The sequence below is a fragment of the Vipera berus genome (genome assembly GCF_964194415.1).
Source record: "Vipera berus genome assembly, chromosome: 9".
NCBI classification, from domain to species: Eukaryota; Metazoa; Chordata; class Lepidosauria; order Squamata; family Viperidae; genus Vipera; species Vipera berus.
In genome coordinates, this window is record NC_138212.1 from 606,082 (window position 1) to 626,931 (window position 20,850).

Consider the following 20,850-nt stretch of genomic DNA (forward strand, 5'->3'; position numbering starts at 1 on the left):
ATGCCAAGGGGAGCAGATCCCAGCCTTGGTGTCACTGGGGAGTTGTGCGGAGAGGTGAGAAGCCAGGATCACTTAACCCGTAGCAAAAGGACAAGGTGCTCGTCACCCCTGTGTGTCTTGGGTGTGGTGAGAAACAGCACATTTAGAGCAAATGTTCTCCTCCATCGAGCCTAGAGAGCCCGTGACTTTTAGTTCAGCTCCTGGGTGCCATTGGCCACCCCTCCCCCCTTTTGCACTCTGTCCTTGCACAGAGACAGCTCACTCTTTCTCCAGATTCCCAGAAAGAAGATGCAACAAGAGCCAGGGGTGCCCCATCTTTCTTCTTCCTTCACTGTGTTGGTGAGAGTAAAAAAAAAGACGCACCAACTCGGGGGGTGGGTTGGGGTGGAAGCACTGCTGTTCCCCCAAGGATGAAGTCAGGGAAGGCAAAGGCAAACTGTGCTGGTGGCTCCAGAGGAAAGTCAGCAAAACTGGGGCAGAGAACTGGAAGCCGAGCCCCCCTAGTGTAGCTGAGCCCCAGAGGCATTGGGCCAATTCCCCTGGTCAGCCTTTCTATGGGGAAAAGCCGTGTTGCTGCATGAGATGCCGTGGGAGACACCAACCCAAAGCTATCCTCCAGGTTGGGTGGGGGTGGGTGGGTTTCACACAGAGAAGAAAACAGCCAGGCGATTGGGGGAGGGGGATGTATGGCAGGGTCAAATGTCACCCCCTTCCCTTCATTTGTGCTCTTCTGAAAGCGGAGGGTGCCCAGCAGAATCAGGGAAGGAGCCCCCTCCCCTGTGCCAGGCCCCTCCACGTGTGCAGAGGCCAGTCCCACCGCCGGGCTCTTGCTCTCCACTCCGACAGCCTCAGTGGAGCTTTACGTCTTCCGCTGATGCGGCCTCACCCTGGGGAACAGCTGCGGAAGGAAGGGAGCCGTAAGGAACAGGGAAGGCCATGCCCGAGCAGCTAGCAAGACAAAGCCAGCAGCCCCGCATGGCTGGAAAGCAGGACAGCCCCGGCTGATCGGCCCTCGGGTCCTCCTGGGCTGCCCTGGCCTGGGCCCCTCCAGGCAAACCTTCCGGCCCTCGGAAGAGGAGACTCACCCCAAAGTAATTCTTGGGCACGTAGCCCTCCTGGCCGTAGAGAGAGGCCCACCACCAGTCCAGCTCCTCTGGGCCATCCCGGGCCAGCACGGTGACCGGCTCGCCCTCGCGGAAGGAAAGCTCATCGCTGAATTCGGCACTGTAGTCCCACAGGGCATAGACCACCCCATTATTCATCAGCCCCATATTCTGCTCCATATCTGCAGCAAGAGAGAAACACACACCCCCATGGCAAACAATGAAGAAACAGCCGCCCCTGGCCTTTACTGCCCCAGAAACGTCGGTGCCGCCAGTCGGCGCCACCTGAGAATCAAGGGAAAGCTGCTAAGTGGGTCGTGCTCGGCGTGCCTGTCCCTGAGCAGAACCGAAGGCCTTCCAGGACTCTCCTGCCTGCTTGGCAGGGCTTCCCAGTCAGCCGACCTTCTTTCCCCCACCTGCCAGGTAGCTGAAGCACTCGTTGTAGCCCTCGCGGTATGGGTCACACTTCTCAATGGCCAGGCTCCCGTCGCTGAACGTGGAGGCGAAGATGGCAGCCCCATGCTTCACCAGAGCGATGCAGATGGCCGTGTCGTTGCAAGAAGCTGCACAGTGCAGGGGTGTCCTGGAAGGCAAGGAGGCGGCTGGCTCAGGGAAGGGACGCATCGAGTTCAGGCCACAAGCGCACAGGGCGCTTCCCTCCCCACCAACCAGGAGCACCGCAGAGGCCGCCATCCTGCTTGCCGTCTCTTCCCTGGGACTCACCAGCCGTGGCTGTCTGGAGAATTGACGTTGGCCCCAATATTGATCAGGAAGTCCACGATGCTGTAGTTGGCCCCACAGATGGCGTTGTGCAGGGCGGTGATGCCCTCGTCGTTCGGCTGGCTCGGGTCGTTCAGCTGTGGCAGGAAAAGGCCGTCCGAGGCTCAGCATCCCGAATTGCGGAATGGCCTCACGAGCTCATGGGACAGATTCACCCAGAAACCCAGTCAAGTTCTACCTTGCCCCCCCTCCAAGTTTACTTAGCCCTCCCCCCTTTTGTTGCAAAATTCTTGGTGCTCCTTCAGGTTGGTGGGTTGCTGGCAGTGAGGATGTGACTGATGCTAATGAAATGTCTGCAAGGAAACCGCCAAGCTCAGAGAGCACCAGGGATTCCCCAGTCTCCCCTCCCCTCCCCTTTCCTTCTCCTCCACTCTGCAAACCTGGCTTCCGTCTAGCACTGATGATTTTGCCTAGTTTGGTAATGAAACATGTACGAGGAAACCGCCAAGCTCAGAGAGCACCGAGGACCCAGAGGGCAGCCCAGCTGTGGAGATTCACTTCTAGGGTTGCCCTGTTGCTCCAGCTCCCTGCTCTGGCCCCTCTCACCACAGCAGTCACAGTTTCTCGGCCTAACCTGCCTTGTACAGCTGCTGTTTGTTTAGAGAGGACCAGGAACCACGTGCCATAAGAACCACCGCAGCGCATGTTCGCTCAAGGGAAGGTGCCCCTGCGAGGCTGCCAGCCGCCAGCTCACCTCCTTCACTGCCTCCTTGACCACATCCAGCTCTCCGGTCAGGGCCGCATCCAGCAGCAGCACCAAGGGGTTGAGCCGCGCTTTCTTGGTCGTCCGTTTCCGGGGAGAAGAGACCTTGCGCAGCACCGAACGCTTCTCCTGCAGAGCAGCGGAAGGGGCGATGAAGGTTAACCGGCCACAAGCATTTTCCAAAGCCTGCACCAGAACAGCCCAACAGGTCAGGCCGAGCCCCCCCCCATCTGGCCAGATGTTCTGGGGGCCTCATGAGCAGAAGGTGGAGCCTTCGGCCTCCTCTCCATCTAGCACTGGAGTCCCAAGCAAGGAGCAACAGCCTTCAGGATTGCAAAGGGTGCCCTGCTGTGGTTGCCAGCTGGTCACTGCTGGCTGGCTGGGAGGAAGGCCTCCAATCCTCAGGGAACTGGGCAAATGGCTACCAAACTCTCTACTTACCGGGCTGGGCACTGGAGAGTGAGTGGCCGGACTCTCTGGAGCCGGTGGAGGGGTCATCGCAGGGCTGGGGGTAGCCGGGGACCCCTTCTGCTCCACAGCCTCAGGGACAGGCGAGAGGTCCCCCGGGAGCGGAGGGTCACCCATGGGCGCAGTCTCCTCCTTGCGGGGCGGGTGGTGGAACAGGCGGCTGATTATCTGCTGGTACTGCTTCTTGTGGGGGGGCAGCAGGGCAGGGCTGGGGTTCTGCTCCATGGACCCCCGCCGCTTCAGGGGCCGAGGCATCTCCGCCAGCACCCGGGCCACTTCCTCAAACTCGGGCACTTTCTGGGCCTCGGGCGGGAGGACCGGCTGCAGCCGGGTGGGGCTGAGGGGCCGGGCCAGGTCGTCCATCTCGGCCGGCTCGCTGCCTGGGAGGAGATTCTCCAGCTCGGCCTCCGCGTCGCTGGGCGTCAGGACGATGGGCACGATGCGCTCGGCTGGCCCCGCGGGGGCCCTGGGACTGCCACTGCCTGAAGGGGGCAAAGCCGAGCATGGGAAGGGAACTCTGCAAGCCCCCCCCCAGCAAAAGCATTATTGTACAGGGGGTCCTTGCCTTATGATGTCATGTTGCTAAACAAGATACTTGTGAAGTGAATTTTGCCTCATTTTACAACCTTTCTTGCCACAGTGGTTAAGTGAATCACTAGCAGCTGTTAACTTAGTATTGTGAAGTGAATCCGGCTTCCCCACCCCCTTGATTTGGCTTGTCAGGAGGTCGCAAAAGGGGATCACGTGACCCTGGGGCACTGCAACCGTCATAAATACGAGCCAGTTGCCAAGCATTAATTCTGATCACGTGATCCTGGGGATGCTGCAATGGTCAGAAGTGTGAATAATGGTCGTAAGTCACTTCTTTCAGTGCTGTTGTAACTTTGAACGGTCGCTAAATGAACGGTTGTAAGTGGGGGACTGCCTGTGTCCACATATTCAGAGGTAGCACTTTGGCCGAAGAGACTGAAGTCCGGCTCCCCGGGGCCCAGGATAAAGAAACAGGGCCATGCAAGCCCTTCGCCCCAACCTTTGGGACCCCCCCTAGGGGGTCACCGGCTGGCTTGCATCCACCAAGGGGGGCCCTCCCCGCTGCCCCTCCCTCCAGCCCACTCACTTTCGCTGCTGGGCCCCATCGTCCGGAGGGGGGGCTGCGGGGGGGCCGGCGGCGGTTGCAGCAGCAGCTTCTGCAAGGAGCGCAGGGCCAGTGGCGACCCCAGTGGCGACCCCACCGGCCCCGGGGGCAGCCCGAGTTTGCCACCTGCCGCGCCCGACTCCCAGAAGGCGTTCTGCAGCCGGAAGATCATGGAGAGGGGCAGCGGCCTGTGGCGCCTGGGGAGGCTGCCCCCCTGCAGGGCAGGCGGGGGGATGGGGATGCGGGAGGTGGGCTGCCAGTTGCGGGGCAGGGTGCCCGCTTGGTTGGCCACCAGGGAGCGGCGCAAGGAGCTGTCCGGGCGCCTCTCGCCAGCCAGGGCCGAGACCTTGTAGTTCCTGGGCAAGGTGGCGCTGTGCATCCCATAATGCTCCTCCTGCGGGAAGGAAGCCAAGGGAGACGGTCAGCTGCCACCCGCTGTCCCTCCTCCTCCTCCGCCGGCTTCTGTCTCTGCAGCTGCAAAGGCTTTGGCAGCCACAGGGACCCCGGCAGGAACACTGACCTTGCCCGGCCAGCCGCCATCTAGGCTGGACTCCTTCCAGGGAGCCGGTGGCAGCCCTGCCGCGTTCTGGCGAAGGCTTGCGTGCACATCCACTCCTGGGGGAAGAACGTCGTCAGTGTGACCGAGTCCCCCGCCTCTGGCCCCTCCCTCTGCCGGGGACTCTCCTGTTCCCAGCTGTTTTCCTGGCAGATCGGCCAGGCCGCTCCTGTCCTCAGCAAGAGGGATTGGGCCTCTGATGGACCCTCGCTGAGTAGAAGGTCACAGCCCTCAGCTGCCAGCGGGATCCCTCTGGCCCACCAGGCACCAACCCCCTTGGACTGGGATCCACCAGAGGGAGCCAGGTTTTGCTCCAGGATCCTCTGGGAAAATATGCCAGTGCAGAAGTGGGCAGAGCGGCCTCTGATGGACCTCATTGGAAAGACCTGGCATCTCCCCCCAATGAGTGCCAGGTCTGTTTCAGGGAGCTCTCCTCCCCCCCCGGGGCAAACTCACGCTCGTAACCAACAGGGTGAGGCGCCTTTTTCTCATATGCCACGTCCAGATCCGATTCATTCCAGCTTTTCGGCAGTCTCCTGCGGATCACCAGGTCGTCTGCGGAAAAGAAACAGCCAGGATGGTGTCAGAACTGCTTCTCCAGCTGCCTCTGTCTCAGACGAGGGGAGCAACTCTGGGAAAAGCCACTCCAGCCTTCGGGAGACACTCTTGGCCAGACCCCGGCAGAGCTGAGATTTTGGGGAGTGCCTGGACAGCTTCTTGGAGAAGAAAGTGGCCTCATGTTCTCTGCCAGCTCTGCTCATCTCCTTTGCTTCTAGGGCAGCTCCAGCACCCTCCAGCCCTCCAGGTGATGCAGGACTACAACTCCCAGCACCTGCTGCCAAGAGGTCCACGTGGCTTAGAAGGGGGGCGTGCCCAGTCCAACTAGAGATCCCCAGGTGGGAAGGCCCATTTTGCACCAGCTCTCGAATTAAATTCTGCTACTGCTATTTAAAAGCCAAGGCGTTTATCTTTCAAATCACCCAAATTAAAAACAGAAATAGGAGTGTGGGAGGGGGGCAGTTAAAACGGTGCTAAGGGAGACATATTTGTTATTAAAACCCTGAATGCTACAACGGAAATTCTGCAGATTTTCACGTTGTTTGGATTTCTTCTCATCGTGCGCCTAGTTTCCTTTTGTTATTCTGCTCATGTTTCAACAGCACAAAGAAGGGAATGGAACATAAAAGGAACACTGGCTACACACACACACACACACACACACACACAGAGCAGAAATCTGGCTGAGCCAAGGTGGTTTTCAGCATCCATCGAGCCCAAACACGTTTCAGCAGCTCTCATAAGAGCTGAAAACTTGATATTGGGAGCTCGGCTTCCTTGGCAGAGCACATTCCAGCCCCTTCATTTGACACACCCCATTCTCCGCGCCCTGAATGTAATCCATAATTACCCTCTTACGCACTTGGGAGAGACTGAACCAGGTTGCAACCAAGGTGCCGCACAGCTGCATGACAGCAAAACAATCCCAAAGGACCGAACGGCTCCGGCATGCACTTACCTTGTGCCCAGAAAGAGCCTGGCGCCGAAGGATACAGGCTGTGACTCTCGTAGGGGGGTGGCAGAGGGGGGCGTGGAGAGGGTCCTCGCTCTGGGAAGAAGGTTTGGGAGATGGAGCCTTCCCCAGGCAGCCGTGGAGAGCCAGCCCGGGCCCCCCACCCACCGGTGGCAGGAAATGGCCGGTAGTCAAACTGGTGCTCAGGAAGGCCGGCAGGTCGGAGGGAGTGGGGGGACCCGCCGTGGGCCCCGTGGCCAGATGGGCCCTCACAAGGGATAGCCATGACCTTGGGCCTGGAGGGTGCTGTGGGGCTCCACTCCACCTCCGGCTGCAGGAAGAAGGAAGGCCGTGGGGAGGAGGGGCGTCCCAGGGTGGGCTGGGGGGCCAGGAGCTGGCTGGGTGAGGAGCTGTAGGGGGACAAGCTGGGGGGGCCACTTGGCTCAGCAAGGTCCCAGGTGGGGCTCTTCCGCAGAGGCAGCCGGTGCAGGGGGGAGGCAGCCCGGGCCTCCATCTTCAACAGGTCTGGGGAGGAGCTGGAACTGTACCTGTCCACCACCTGCCAAGCAAAATGGGGAAAGAATCAGCCATCTTTCCTTCCTTCCAAGCAGGGTGAAGGCAGCCTCTGCCTGAAGGGGGCGCTTTGCAAGGTTCGCTACCATCGCCCTGGTGGTAGTGGGGATCCAAACCTGAATCACTGTCTTCCTGTTGATTCAAAGGATGGAAGGAGGGATCAGGACACCCTGGGGCTTCATTTCCGACTTCTCTGCCCCAGAACCTTTGGAGCAGATCCAGGAGCAGCAGCATCCTGGCCACACTTCCACCCCCTACCCCCCCCCCAAAAAAAAAGCCCTGCTTGGCACCAGATGTAGGTGCCCGGGGAGAGTCCGTGGCAGAGCTGCAGATTCCCAAGAATAATACCCCGTTCGCCTCCCAGGACCTCCGAGGGGCACCAAGTTAGCCTGGAGCCGCTTAACGGAGCCCCCTTGCCCAGAGGACGGCCTTGGCGTCTCCTTCCCCGCCTCACCAGGGATGGCACAGTGGGTGGCCCAGGATGGTCCGTCCAGAGCGACTCCAGTTGCTTGGAGAGCTCGTCCACTTTGGCCGCAGCCGTGTCCAGCTCCAGCTGCTTGAGGTCCATGTGCTTGCAGGCCAGGGCTGTGGGGAAGAACAGCAGATGAAGAGGGACAGGGCTCCCCTCCCAAGACCTTAGGAACAACCTCTGAGCGTGGTGGACCTCAACACCCATTACCCTTGGCCAGTGTAAGATGATAGGAATCAAAGTCCAAGGCAAGAGGTGGGGGGCAGGAGGTTAACCAAAGGCCCTGGCTTGGCCAGGTGCTCCAGCGAGGGGGTCCTTTTCTACTTCTCGAATTTAAGGCGAACAGCCTCTGCTTTCTCCAGCTCCTGGTGGTGCGGATGGCCGTGCGTCACAGCCAAAACTGGCCCCAGAAAGGATCCCTCTAGCTCAGGGCTGTCCAACCTTGGCCACTTCTAGACGTGTGGACTTCAACTCCCAGAATTCCCCAGCTATCAGAGTGGCAGGAGCCAAGGAAATGAGATGGCAGGTGACGGGGTTGGGTGGGAACTCTTCACCTTGCTTTGCCTCTTTTGAAAGCAGACCTCAAGAAGGGAGCATCTCCTTGGCCACTGCAGCAGGACAGAGAGTGGCCAACCGGTGGTCTGATGCAAAGCTGGACCCTTCGGAGGTTCATCTGAGGAAGCTTCACTGGCTCCCTAACAATATTTGCACTTTACGGAAGCAATCTAACCAGGTGTAAATATCCTGGATATCTGCTTATATTTGTACTATATTTGCATTTAAATTACGTGACGATTGGGACATGAGCCAGTTGGTTACTTCCTAGCCCCCGAGTGCTGAATTCAGGGGTGCCTGCTCTCTGCCAACTCGGGCTTCTACCCCTATTTTGCTCTGATAAACCTGCAGAACAGACAGAAACCATCTATAGGAACCTACGCAACTTTGGATAAGGGTTTCCTACCAAGAAGCTGGACTACAGTCCCCCTCATCCCCAGCAGCCACAGCCAAACAATGGGGATCCCTGCAAAGCAATGGATCGAGGCCCCTCTGGAAGGGGGCAGGAGGACCCTTTGCGGATGAGACATCAGCCCCAGAGACGCTCAGAGCAACCAAGGGCCGTTTAGCCAACAATTATAACCATCTCTGCATATACACAACACAGGCCCCGTGCACACACACAAGCTGCTTTTTGTTCACATTTCTGCCCACAGCTGCAAACTGGAGTTCAAGCTGGAAAAACTTTTCTTTCAAAAGGAGGTTTACCGACTACAGCCAGCCTTGGCAGAGATGCTCTCCTCCCAGTTCTGTCTGCTGTGACTAAGCCACGATCTGAGCCAGGGCACAAACTTGCCCTCTGAGGCACTCTCTTCTCCTTAAGCAGGAATTCCAGGACGGGGTCCCAAGGCCGAGATGCTGCTCCTGGCACCCCACGAGGCCTGGCGCACGTCGGCAGGGCTTCGGCTGAGGATTTCAATGCTCCAGGCCAGCCAGAGGCAGTTGGAAAACCCCCAAAGTGCTTTTCCAAAAGGCAACTGGTTTTGCTCCCCATCCAAGAAGTTTCTTCCAAGTCAGAACTCTAGGAAGTTCTGCTGCCTTTGGGACAAGCGTGACCCGGAGGACGGAGAATCTCCCCAGACAAGCAGTTGGCAGCATCTGCTTTGCAGAAGTGAGCCGGCTTGAGATGCAACTCTCCCTCTGGCCCACGGGAGGCCCCTATTTGACCTGCCAGTCAGTATTTTCAAAGCTCATTCCGCTACAGAGGAGGGCTGAGCGGCCCCTTACATGGAACAGCAAAGGCAGGCCGAGCTGTTTCTTCCCTTCCTCCTACAAGTTGTGCTTGGCTATCGTTTTGCAGCCCCATCAGAGAGAATGCAAAGAAATTTGGATTCAGGGTCCCAGTTCAAGCGGCCATCTCAGGCACAAAGGGGCCACCAACATAGCCACAGGGGCCTGGAAAGAAGCAAAGCCACAGTCTTTTGCAGTGACCAGCCCCATCGTCTGGGGGGTAAGGGGGGGCCTGACAGACTTCTCCAGGATATAGAGATCAGTGTTCCTCAACCTTGGTGACTTTAAGATGGGTGGACTTCAACTCCCAGAATTCCCCAGCCAGCTATAGCGTATAGATGCTTTCCAACTTTAAGATAGCTGGCTGGGGAATTCTGGGAGTTGAAGATGTTCTTGCTTTGACACATCCATCTTAAAGTCGCCAAGGTTGAGGAACACCGATTAGGGAATGTTTAGGAAACCTGCTGCTGTCAAAATTGGGCTCGGAGATGTCTCCTAAATGGAGATCAAACTTGGCTTTCTTCTCCTGGTCCATTCTGGAAGAACAAGGGGGAGAGGGGTCCGAGCAGAGCTGCCAGGCGTGGTCTCTGCCCCTTCCCAGGCTCTCTCTCAGCCACGCCTGTTCCCCTCTTGCCTCCACTGCAGACACCCCCCCAACTTACATTGGAAGGTGAGGTCCAGGAGCTCCTGAGTGCTGGCAAGGTCTTGGCTGGCCATGGCGAGTCACCTGGCCTTCCACTCCGGCAGCTGGCAGAGCTCTGAGGGTCTCAGTGACCTGGGAAGAGGAAGCATCCCCGTAAATGGCATCCAGCATGTCCCTTTGCCCCCCTGCCCCAGGCTGGCACCTCCGCCCCTACTCCTGGCACCCATGCCCTTGCCCAGAGCAGCTCTGCAGCTGCCGAGGAAGCAGCCTTCCCCGTCTCCTGCTAACAAGTTGGCACCGGTGCAGCTTTGCCCAGGGAGGGCTGAGCCCCTATTGCCACCCGCTGCCCTCCAGGCCTGCTTGACCCACAGCTGGAGATTTCCCACGGGGGAGCTATTTCTCCTCACCACAGCCCTGCCTTCTCCCAGCCTTGAGCCGCCAAGGAGGTCCCGTTCCGAGAAAAGGTGTTTTCCTTCCCCCTAACTATCTCCGCATCTCCAAGGCGAAATCTCTGTTGCAAGGGAGTCCGACTCCTCCAACTCTTAAGGAAGCTTCACACGTCTTTCTTTCTCAGCTCGAGTTTCTTTCCAACTCAGGGAAACAGTGAAGCAGAACTGCACCCACCCCCACCTCTGGGGCTCAGAAGGGGTGTGGGTCTCCTCACCCCCACCACGAAGACCCTTTTAAAACTTCACAGAGAGAGCCGCTTTTCAGGAAATGTCTGGAAGATGGAAGCCGCTTCCTTCTAACTGCAAATACACAGGGCCGGGCTGCCAATACAACATTTTAAGGCACCCCTAGAAGCTTTGAGCAGCTTTGAGTTGCCCGAGTTGAAAAAATTGTTTAGGCATCGGGTGGGAGACCACACAGGACCCCAAGTCTCCAGGCAAGGCTGGGAAGCGAAACCAAACACAGGAAAGCAAACAAGCCCCATATTGTTGCTAAGGAAATAACGCGGATGGATCGTAAGTCACCGGGCTTCAAGCTCGACTCCCCGGTGACTTCATCCCATGGAATTCTTGCAACCGGCCGATTTCACGGGCGAGATGACCAGGTAAGTCCATTCAAGGCCAGGTCACCTACTGGTCAAGCTGCCAATTATCCCCTTGGAAACAAGAGCAAAGACTAAAAATATTTACTCTGATTTGCATGCAGGTTGCAATCCGCCCTCAGAAGGCATAGGGTGCGACATCCTGTCGTTCTGCCAACCCAGCCCTGCGGGGCAGGTGCCAACCGTTGCCAAAAGTGCACTAAGGGCCCAGGATCCCCAGCGGGGATGCAGCGCACCAGGCTGAGTGGCAGGTGGGGCCAAGTGGAGCCCCCCCCCCGTGTGCCCTCCATCCCGCCCAGCTGCAGCTCCCCAAAGCCCCTTGGCAGCCCTGGAACAGTCATCCCAGTGAGCGGTGGACCTTTTTTTCAAGATCCCAAGCCTGGGATTACCAAGTGGGAAGGCAGAAGCTTTCTGCTCATGCTCTCTCACTTTGAAGGGGGGCTGCTGCTGAAAGAGGGAACCCCAAAGCTTAGCCGTGGTGGCGCAGTGGTCAGAGTGCAGTCCTTCAGACTACCCCTGCTGCTTGCCAGCTGACTGCGGTTCTGCAGTTCCATTCTCACCAGCTCAAAGTCGACTCACCCTTCTGTCCTTCTGAGGTTCGTGAAAGGAGGACGCAGATGGTTGGGGGCCATAAACCACTCAGAGAGGGCTGTAAAGCACTGTGAAGTGGTATTTTAGGGCTACTGCTATTGCCTACAGATCACTTTAAGGTGCCATATTCAGCTACAGGCCAAAGGATACTTTTCCATTTATTACTCTCAAGAACTGAAGACAAAGTGAGCAGTTTCTAAAGCAGGGGCATCCAACCTTGGCAACTTTAAGACTTGTGGACTTCATCTCTTTCTGTTTTTTAAGTTTATAAGCTAACCAACTTCCTGGTTTATTTACATTTTCAAAATCTTTTTCTGCAGATTTTTTTGTAGTTGATTCTAGCTTTCCAAATTTTCATCGGCAGCTTGGCGGGTCGAATCCCGAGTGCCACGTAGCAGGGTGAGCGCCTGTTACTTGTCCCAGCTTCTGCCAACCTAGCAGTTCGAAAGCACGTAAAAAATGCAAGTAGAAAAACAGGGACCACTCCGGTGGGAAGGTAACAGCGTTCCGTGCATCTTTGGCGTCTAGTCATGCCGGCCACATGACCACGGAGACGTCCTCGGACAAGCGCTGGCTCTTCGGCTTTGAAACGGAGATGAGCACCGGCCACTAGAGTCGGAAACGACTAGCACGCCTGTGCGGGGGAACCTTTACCTTATATTGCTGTCTTCTTTATTTTTCTTTGCCGTGTATGTTACAGCTATGCCTCTAAAATATGCTTTAACTGTATCCCATACATTTTGTAATGTTGTGTCTTCTTTTTTGTTTTCTCTGAAGAAGAACTCCATTTCTTTTTTTGCTAAATCTATAAATTCTCTTTCTTTTAGTATAGATTGATTTAAAGTCCATCTTGGTCTTTTTTGTATTCCTCTCCATGTCACTTTGACAGGGTTATGGTCTGCCCATGGGCCTCTTTCAGTCTCAATTTCCTGTATATTCATCCTCAATTCAGACGTCACCCAAATCATATCAATTCTTGACCAGGATTTTTGACTAATTTGAATAAAAAGTATATTGTAGTTTTTCTGGATTAATTTTCCTCCAAACATCTTGTATTCCAATTTCATCTGTCATAGCAAAAAATGTCCTAGGTAGTCTTTTTCTTCTTGTTTTCCCTGTTTTACTGCTTTTATACTCAATTGTCCCATCTACTATCGCACTGAACTCTCCTACTAAACAAATGTTTTGGTACTCCATTTCTATTATTTTTCTATGTAGGCTTTGGTAAAATTCTTCTTGGTTATTGTTTAGTGCGTAGATTGCTACTAACAATGTTTGGTTTTGGTGTAAATATATTTCTACCATCACAATTCCTCCTTCTTCATCCGAGTAGACCATTTTAGAGTCTATTGTCTCTTTAATATATACAGCAACACCTCTTTTTTTCTGATGCGCTTATGCATAGTTAAGCCTCCCAATTTTTGGGTATTCCAGCAGTTTATGATGTTGTTTTTTTATATGTCTCTTGCAAACAAATTATACCTATATTTAATTTCTGTAATTTCCCACAAATTTTATTTCTTTTTGATGGGGAATTTAGTCCATTTACATTCACTGGGAAAAAATCCATTTTCTTTTTCCATTTCCATTATTTATGTTTAGGTCTAGTCGATCTCGTAATCCTCTGTTCTCTGGCAGATCCTTCACCCTCTTGTTCAAATTTCTCTTTCTGTTCACCTGTTCGTGCAGTTACTTCTTGGATTGTCTCTTCCGTTTGTTTCTATCCCTTACTCTCGCACTCCATCTAGAATTGCTTGATTTCTTGCTTCGAAGTCTTCCACTTTCCAGATTGACTCCAGTCAATACCTTGTATTATTCCAGTTGATGAAAATGCCTTCAGGCATTAACCATCTAAAATTTATGCCTTTTGCAATCAGCTTTGTAGTTAAAAAGTGGTAATGTCTTTGAGTATCTCTTACTCTCTTAAGGGTCTGTTTTAAGACCACAATTTCTTTATTTTTGTATTGTAATGGTCCATCTCTCACTTTTCTCAATACTTCATCTCTTGTTGTTTTCTTTATGAATCTTACATGTACTTCTCTACCTAGTTTGTTTTTCCTTGCGTAGCTTGAATTCATTCGAAATATTTCATCGATCTCTATTTGCATCTCTGCTCTGTCTGCTTTCAAAGCTTCTGCCAGAAGCTCAATGATCACAACTGCTATGTTTTCTTGTCTGTCTTCAGGGATATTTTGAAATCTCAAATAGTGTTCCTCCTTCTCCATTTCCAAAATCTTGACTGCTCCCTCTAAATTTTGATTTGCTTGTTCTAATTTTTCATTTTCTTGTAATAATATTTCCATTTTTTATCAATATCACCTGATTTATTTTCCATTTTCTGAATTCTTTGTTCATTTTTGACAATCGTTTGATGCTGAGCTTCGAATTGTACCTTTATATCCAAGATTTCTTCGCTTAATTTCTCAAAATTATTTTCTGTCTCTTCATGGTTTCTTTGCATTTTCTCTTGAATCAGTTTTAGTGTAGCCTCCATTTCATTTGGGGCAGTGCTCATTTTCTCATGCTGCAACATTGTTTCAATAGATCCCTGGGTTGTTGGACTAGATTGTCCAACAGAGGGTGCAGAAGAGGTCTTCTTCATAAGTCTAGTAATGTTTGATGTACTCATTTTTCAGCCAACAATCTTAGAGTAAGATCCAAAATTTAAAAAGGAGCCAGCCGCTTTAGGCCAAATCCGCCTCCTCCAGCCAAGTCTCAGATGTAAAACATTCACTGTCTCCAAATAGTTCCTGTTTAGTTATAGCCAATGTCAACAAATATAGTTATGAGAACTCTTTTCCCTTGTAGTCTCACGCCAAGGCACTTTTGTTTAAAGCAGGTGTTGTTCAAGGTCAAATATTTCCAGATTTTTTTAGTGTTTAATAATTCTGTAGATTCTTCTTTTGCCACTAGATGTCCTCATACGCTCATGTATCAATGTCTGATTTTAGAAAACTTTCACAAAGTTTTCACAAAGTTTTTCTTTTAAAGTCCTTTGTAGGTTATTTACCCTTGAGGTTATATCTGGAAAATTTTCACCTCTGTAGGTTAAATAGTCAGTCCATCTTTGAATCAATCTAAGTTCAATTTGTATATATTCTTTAAATATTTTCCCCTTTTGTAGTTGCTCGCCGCTTTTAGATCTTAATTCTTCTGGGCTCTTTACTCTTTAGCTCTTTGCCATCAGGGGCTCAACGTCTTATAGTCCAAGAGAAAAAGGTAAAAACACTGGCTCATCCTTTTCCTTTTGGATTATAAGATGTTGAGCCCCTGATGGGGAAGAGCTAAAGAGTAAAGACCCCAGAAGGATCGGATGCAAAAGTGGCGAGCAATTACAAAAGGGGAGGATATTTAAAGAATACAAGAAAAACCTTTAAAAATTGAATTCAGATTGATTCAAAGAAGGACTGACTATTTAACCTACAGAGGTGAAAAATTTCCAGATATAATCTCATGGGTCCCCTTCATGGATTACTGCCTTGTCGTGGCAAAGGGGCTTGCGTAATTCAATGAAGCTATGAGCTATGCCGTGCAGGGCCACCCAAGATGGACAGGTCACAGCAGAGAGTTCTGACAAAACGTGATCCACTGGAGAAGGAAATGGCAACCCACTCCAGTATCTTTGCCATGAAAACCCCATGGACAGTACCAAAAGGACCTCCTGGAGGAACATTGTCCATGGGGTTGCGATGGGTCGGACACGACTTCGCAACTAACAACAACAATCTCAAGGGTAAATAACCTATAAAGGACTTTAAAAGAAAAACTTTGTGAAAATTTTCTAAAATCGGACAAATCTTTGGAAATATTTGACCTAGAACAACACCTGCTGTAAACAAAGTGCCTTGGCATGAGTCTACAATGAAAAGATTTCTCATAACCATATTTGTTGACTTTGGCTACAATTAAACAGGAACTATCTGGAGACAGTGAACGCTTTACATCTGAGACTTGACTGGAGGACGTAGATTTGGCCTAAAGTGACTGGCTCCTTCTTACATTTTGGATCTTACTCTAAGATTGTTGGCTGAAAAATGAGTACATCAAACATTACCAAACTTATGAAGAAGACTTCTTCTGCTGGAACATCTAGTCCAACAACCCAGGGATCTATTGAAACAATGTTGCAGCGTGAGAAAATAAGCACTGCCCAAAATGAAAAGGAGGCTACACTAAAACTGATTCAAGAGAAAATGCAAAGAAACCATGAAGAGACAGAAAATAATTTTGAGAAATTAAGCGAAGAAATCTTGGATATAAAGGTACAATTCGAAGCTCAGCATCAAACGATTGTCAAAAATGAACAAAGAATTCAGAAAATGGAAAATAAATCAGATGATATTGATAAAAAATGGAAATATTATTACAAGAAAATGAAAAATTAGAACAAGCAAATCAAAATTTAGAGGGAGCAGTCAAGATTTTGGAAATGGAGAAGGAGGAACACTATATGAGATTTCAAAATATCCCTGAAGACAGACAAGAAAACATAGCACTTGTGATCATTGAGCTTCTGGCAGAAGCTTTGAAAGCAGACAGAGCAGAGATGCAAATAGAGATCGATGAAATATTTCGAATGAATTCAAGCTACAAACTAGGTAGAGAAGTACATGTAAGATTCATAAAGAAAACAACAAGAGATGACGTATTGAGAAAAGTGAGAGATGGACCATTACAATACAAAAATAAAGAAATTGTGGTCTTAAAACAGACCCTTAAGAGAGTAAGAGATACTCAAAGACATTACCACTTTTTAACTACAAAGCTGATTGCAAAAGGCATAAATTTTAGATAGTTAATGCCTGAAGGCATTTTCATCAACTGGAATAATACAAGGTATCCACTAGATTAAATCTGGAAGGCAGAAGATTTCAAAGCAAGAAATCGAGCAGTTCTAGATGAAGGAATGCAACAATGACAAGAGGAGAGTAAAGAACAAAAACAAATGGAAGAGACAATCCAAGAAGTAACTACACGAACAGGAGAACAGAAAGAAATTTGAACAAGAGGGTGAAGGAACTGCCAGAGAACAGAGGATTACGAGATCGACTAGACCTAAACATAAATAATGGAAATGGAGAAAGAAAATGGATTTTTTTCAGTGAATGTAAATGGACTAAACTCCCCATCAAAAAGAAATATTTTTTTTAGGAAATTACAGAAAGATAGATATAATTTGTTTGCAAGAGACACATATAAAACAACATCATAAACTGCTGGAATACCCAAAAATTGGGAGGCTTTATTATGCATAAGCGAGTCTATTGTCTCTTTAATATATACAGCAACACCTCTTTTTTTCTGATGGCTTCCCCACTGACTTTGCTTGTCAGGTCTCAAAAAGGGATCGATCATTGGACGCTGCGGCCGTCATAAATATGAACCAGCTGTCAAATGTTTGAATTTTGATCACATGACCATAAATGGATGTGAAAAATGGTAATAAGGCACTTTTTTCAGTGCAGTTGTAACTTCGGTCAATAAAGTGTTGTAAGTCAAAGACTACCTGTTCTGCACACAAGCACACACATATACACACACACACAGAGTCTCTGGCAAGCACCCACAGCCACCTTCTCATCCCAAAGCCTGTTAGTTGCTTTTGAGAATTTGCCTCCTTGTCCGTCCATCCGTCCTCTGCTTTGGGAGCCTTCTTCCCAGGAGAGGCCTGGGGCTGCCCCCTCCCCTCCCTCTCGTGGGCAGATTAAAAAGCCCCTTCCGATTCAGAAAAACCTGGGGTCAAATTGCTTCGGCCAAAATGAATCAGCCTGGAAAAAGCTAAAATGACTTTAATCCTGATTTCTCAAACCCAGCAAGAAAAAATTGACTTTTTTCTCCATGTTGTCTCTGCATGTGCATCTGAATGGGATGGTTGCAGGGCCCATCCCAGTTTTTCCCAACCGGGCCCGGCACAACTGGTTAGACCGGAGTTTCTCAACCTCCGTCCTTTTAAGATGGGAGGAATTCAGCTAAGCTGCCTGGGGAATTCTGGGAGTTAAAAGTCCACCATCTTACAGCGGCTGGGGCTGAGTTAAAGTAATATCCATACCAGTCCAAACAGGCTCCAGTTGTGAGGAAAAGAAACAGCAGCTCATCTGGAAGGCAACAACTTGAAACAACAGAAGAGCAGCTGAGATCTCCAAACCAGTTTATTCTGAGTGGGAAGCATTGTGTAACCTTGCAATAGCAATTTCTGATTTGTCATATTTTGCAGGGAACAAGAAAGCCACCTATTAAGTTACCCAACCACATTTCTTCCTAATCCATTATTGACTTTACACATTAATATCTTTTTGTTTTCTTCTGGACCAAGAAACAACACAAAAGCGTCAGTTCAACGCGCCTGGCATTTGTGACCAGTCCTACAGAGTTGTTACACTTAAATCCGTTTTTAAAATGTTAAATGGATCTTTGGCTTGATTTCCAAAGTTAGCCCTCAAGTCTCAGATGGAGACCTTATTTATTATAAAGGCGTAAAGAGTCCTGCTTCATCAGGGCTGGCGCTGCTGCTTATGATTTGAAGCAGAATATGGAGTCCTCTTTTACCTGGCTGGCTACTCAGCATTAATCAGCTCTGTAAGTCACAGGATGCAGACAGCCATACATTAATAGCCTCATCAGCACTTGGTGCTGATTTCCTCCACATTGTAATTGCACGGGAAGAGAGCAAATCCCAACACGGGAAGGATTTTATCCAAAAGGTTAATAGGTTTCACTTCATTCTATCTGGGCAGCTTTTTGGCTCAACAGCTGGCACAGAAGATTGCTGCAAGAGGCACATGCAGCCTTCCAGAGGTTGCAGCCCCAACACACAGGAACAATGTTCAGGGATCCTGGGATCTGCAGTCCAGGAATATCCAGGAGCTACAGGGAACAGATACCTGATCTCCAGTCCCAGCTGAAAGAGCAAAAAGGACCGTTGGGAGTCCTGAGAGATTTTGGGAGACCAGGAATGGACTGGCACATGGCATCAGCAAGGGCACTCAGGTCCTGGTCAGGGACTTCACCCAACAGGATCTGGCAGTCTGACTGCTCCACAGGCCAGCTAGTAGCTTGCCCAGAATGTGCCCAGAATGCCACTTGTCTCAGCCAGTGGCCAATGCAGGAAGCAGCCTCATCTCTTCACAGCCGGGCACCTTCTGTGCCCATGAGCCTGATGGGAGGAACCTGCTCCACCCCAAGGCTTCCCACCCAGGGACAGACAGACAGACGTGTCTGGGAGCATGCCACACAGAGAGCCTGGAATAGCTGGAGACTGACGTGTTCATGCTTAGCCTGAAAAGGTCGCCCGATAAAGCAAGGCAGGTTTAGCAGATCGGCATTCTTCACTTGCTGGCTCATTCATCCTCTTTCAAGGTCCCCCCCCCGCCTTTAACAGAAGATGGGGTTTCCACCCCCCCAAAGGCTCTGAGAGAGTTGGAAAGTCTGAGCCAAGGGTGGAGGGGCCATCCAACAGCAGCCCCTGGCCAGGAGAGCGCTGGAACCTCCCTGAACAGGAGCAGGGTATCTGAATAGTGGGGATCAGTAAGAAGGGAAGACCTTTTAGTTGGTGCCCTCTCAGAGCCACAGCTGGAGGGGGCTGCACCAGGCCAGACCCTGGGTAGGACGGAGCCCCCAGGAGGCTTTCTCAGCGTGGGGAGGGGGAGGGCCCTCCACCTGACTTCTTCCAAGCAAACGGGGAGGGACCTGGGTGGGGCCTGGAGCCCACCTGGAAGGGGCGGGGGACAAGGTCGGTACCTCTTTACTCTCCTACTATCAGGTAGGAGATACAGGAGTACAGCCAGCCATACCAACAGGCTGAAGAACAGCTTCTATCCATGGGCTGTCAGGCTCTTGAACGGGAAATAACTTTATGTATGATTGACTTGCGAGGCCAGTGTGTTGTTGAATTAGCTCTGTAACAAGATGGTGTGTTTGGTGTCTCTTCTGAGTTGGGGGGGGGGGCACGAAGGGAGGCTCACCCAATTTCAATGTACACATGTTGTACTTTGGCAATAAAGGTTCATTCATTCTTTCAAGCGCCACACCAGGCAACTCCTGGGGCCGCCGGCCTGGCGATCGGCGGCGAGGGGGACCTGGCTCTCCGCACAGGGTCCGGCTGCAAAGCGCAGCCTTCGGGGGAAGAGAAGGAACCCCCCCCGCCCGCCGGGCGGGAGGGCGAGGCCCGTAACCCTCGGCCAGGGAGGGGCTGGCGCTGCCCTCGGGCCCGTCTGGAGGGCGGGGAGCGGGCTCCGGGAAAGGCGCCTTCACACGGTGCCGACATCCCGGCTTCCCGGGAAAGGCGCCAAGGCCACGCCCCCCCGTGCCGAGGACACCCCCCAAGACCCAGCCGCGCGAGGGGAGGGGGCGTCTCAGGGCCGGGCCTGCCCAGATGCTGCGGCGGCGGCGCTCCGGTCCCCGCCCGGAGCTTCTTGCCGCGGCGCCGGGAAGCGGGTCCCGCGCCGAAGCGGCCAAGGAGAGGAGCCGCAAGCCCCGAGCCGCGCCGCCTCCCTCCAGCCGGGCTGGAGCCTCGGGGCCGCCGGAGGGGCGCGGCGCTGCTTTCTCCACCGGAGCCCGGACAAGCCGCCGCGGCCCACCCCCCGCCCTCCGCCCTCCGCGGCCGGACAGCGGCGGCCCCGGTGAAGCCCTCTCGCGCCCCGCAGCCCCCCGCCAGCCCCCCCGTCTGCCGCCGCCGCCCCCGCCGCCAGCCTGCCCGCCACCCACCTGCGGCGGGGAGGTGAGCTCCGCCCGCGCTTGCCGGGACCCGCCGCCGCCGCCGCCGCCGCTGCTCCCGAGGGGCGCGAGGGGTCCGCTAGACTCGCCGCCGCCGCGCTTCTGCCCTCCGCCCGCCGGAGAGGCCCCGCCCCCGCCAGGTAGGCGCGCTGCACCCTGGGAGCTGCAGTCCGCGCCGCCTCCCGGAGTAGCGCCCGCCCGGCCAGGTGCCCCGGCGCCTCCCGCCGCCGCTTGGAAGCCGATCCGCAGGCCCCCGCCCGGCTTTCGCCTGGGCGATCAGCCGGGGGCCGCAGCCGCTCCTCGGGGGAGCCAGAGCGCCGCGGCCTCGGACCGGGCACGACGCAGAGGCGGGCTCGGCGACGGGCTCAGGCGCCGCACCTGGAGCGGGAATGGCGCGGCGCTACGACTCCTCGCGTGACGCAGGGCGTTGGAATGCCCCCCGCCCTGCCCCAGAGCGGAGCTGCGGCCTCTGAGCCGGTGCAGAGTGCGTGGCGGAGCCAGTTCGCCCCTCCCCCCGGGCTGCGTCTGCCTGGTGGGAAACGGGCCCGAAACCGCCACTAGGGGGCAACACGGGGATCCCCTGGTGGGAGAACGCTGTGTTTGGGGGCGGCTTTTTTGCAACTGCTTCTTCGGTTGAGAGCGATGGGTTCCGCCCAGTCTCCGCCGACGCCTTTATTGCTGGGATGCCAAGTAAAACGCCTGGTCCGAGTTAGTTCCGCTAATTCCTGCCTGTCGAGTCCGACGTTGCCGGGGCGTCTCTGGTCGCAATCG

General features: G+C 53.0%; 1 protein-coding gene across 4 annotated transcripts; it reads right to left on the reverse strand.

Annotated features, from left to right (window-relative positions):
- Window positions 1-317: 317 nt before the first annotated feature.
- PPP1R13L (protein phosphatase 1 regulatory subunit 13 like) lies at window positions 318-20,198 on the reverse strand. Of its 4 annotated transcripts, none has more exons than XM_081335052.1 (13): window positions 20,071-20,198; window positions 9,745-9,857; window positions 7,283-7,413; window positions 6,262-6,814; window positions 5,202-5,300; window positions 4,710-4,804; window positions 4,172-4,583; window positions 3,028-3,536; window positions 2,578-2,715; window positions 1,827-1,960; window positions 1,520-1,686; window positions 1,086-1,285; window positions 318-898 (listed from the first exon to the last, which is right to left on the reverse strand). In XM_081335052.1, exons 2-13 carry the CDS (start codon window positions 9,797-9,799, stop codon window positions 860-862), a joined length of 2,532 nt encoding a protein of 843 aa, XP_081191178.1. In that variant the 5' UTR covers window positions 9,800-9,857; window positions 20,071-20,198; the 3' UTR covers window positions 318-859. The 4 variants fall into 4 exon arrangements, with proteins under 4 accessions (XP_081191178.1, XP_081191180.1, XP_081191181.1 ...); XM_081335054.1 differs by lacking the exon at window positions 20,071-20,198 and adding an exon at window positions 19,105-19,710; XM_081335055.1 differs by lacking the exon at window positions 20,071-20,198 and adding an exon at window positions 17,417-18,833.
- Window positions 20,199-20,850: the final 652 nt, after the last annotated feature.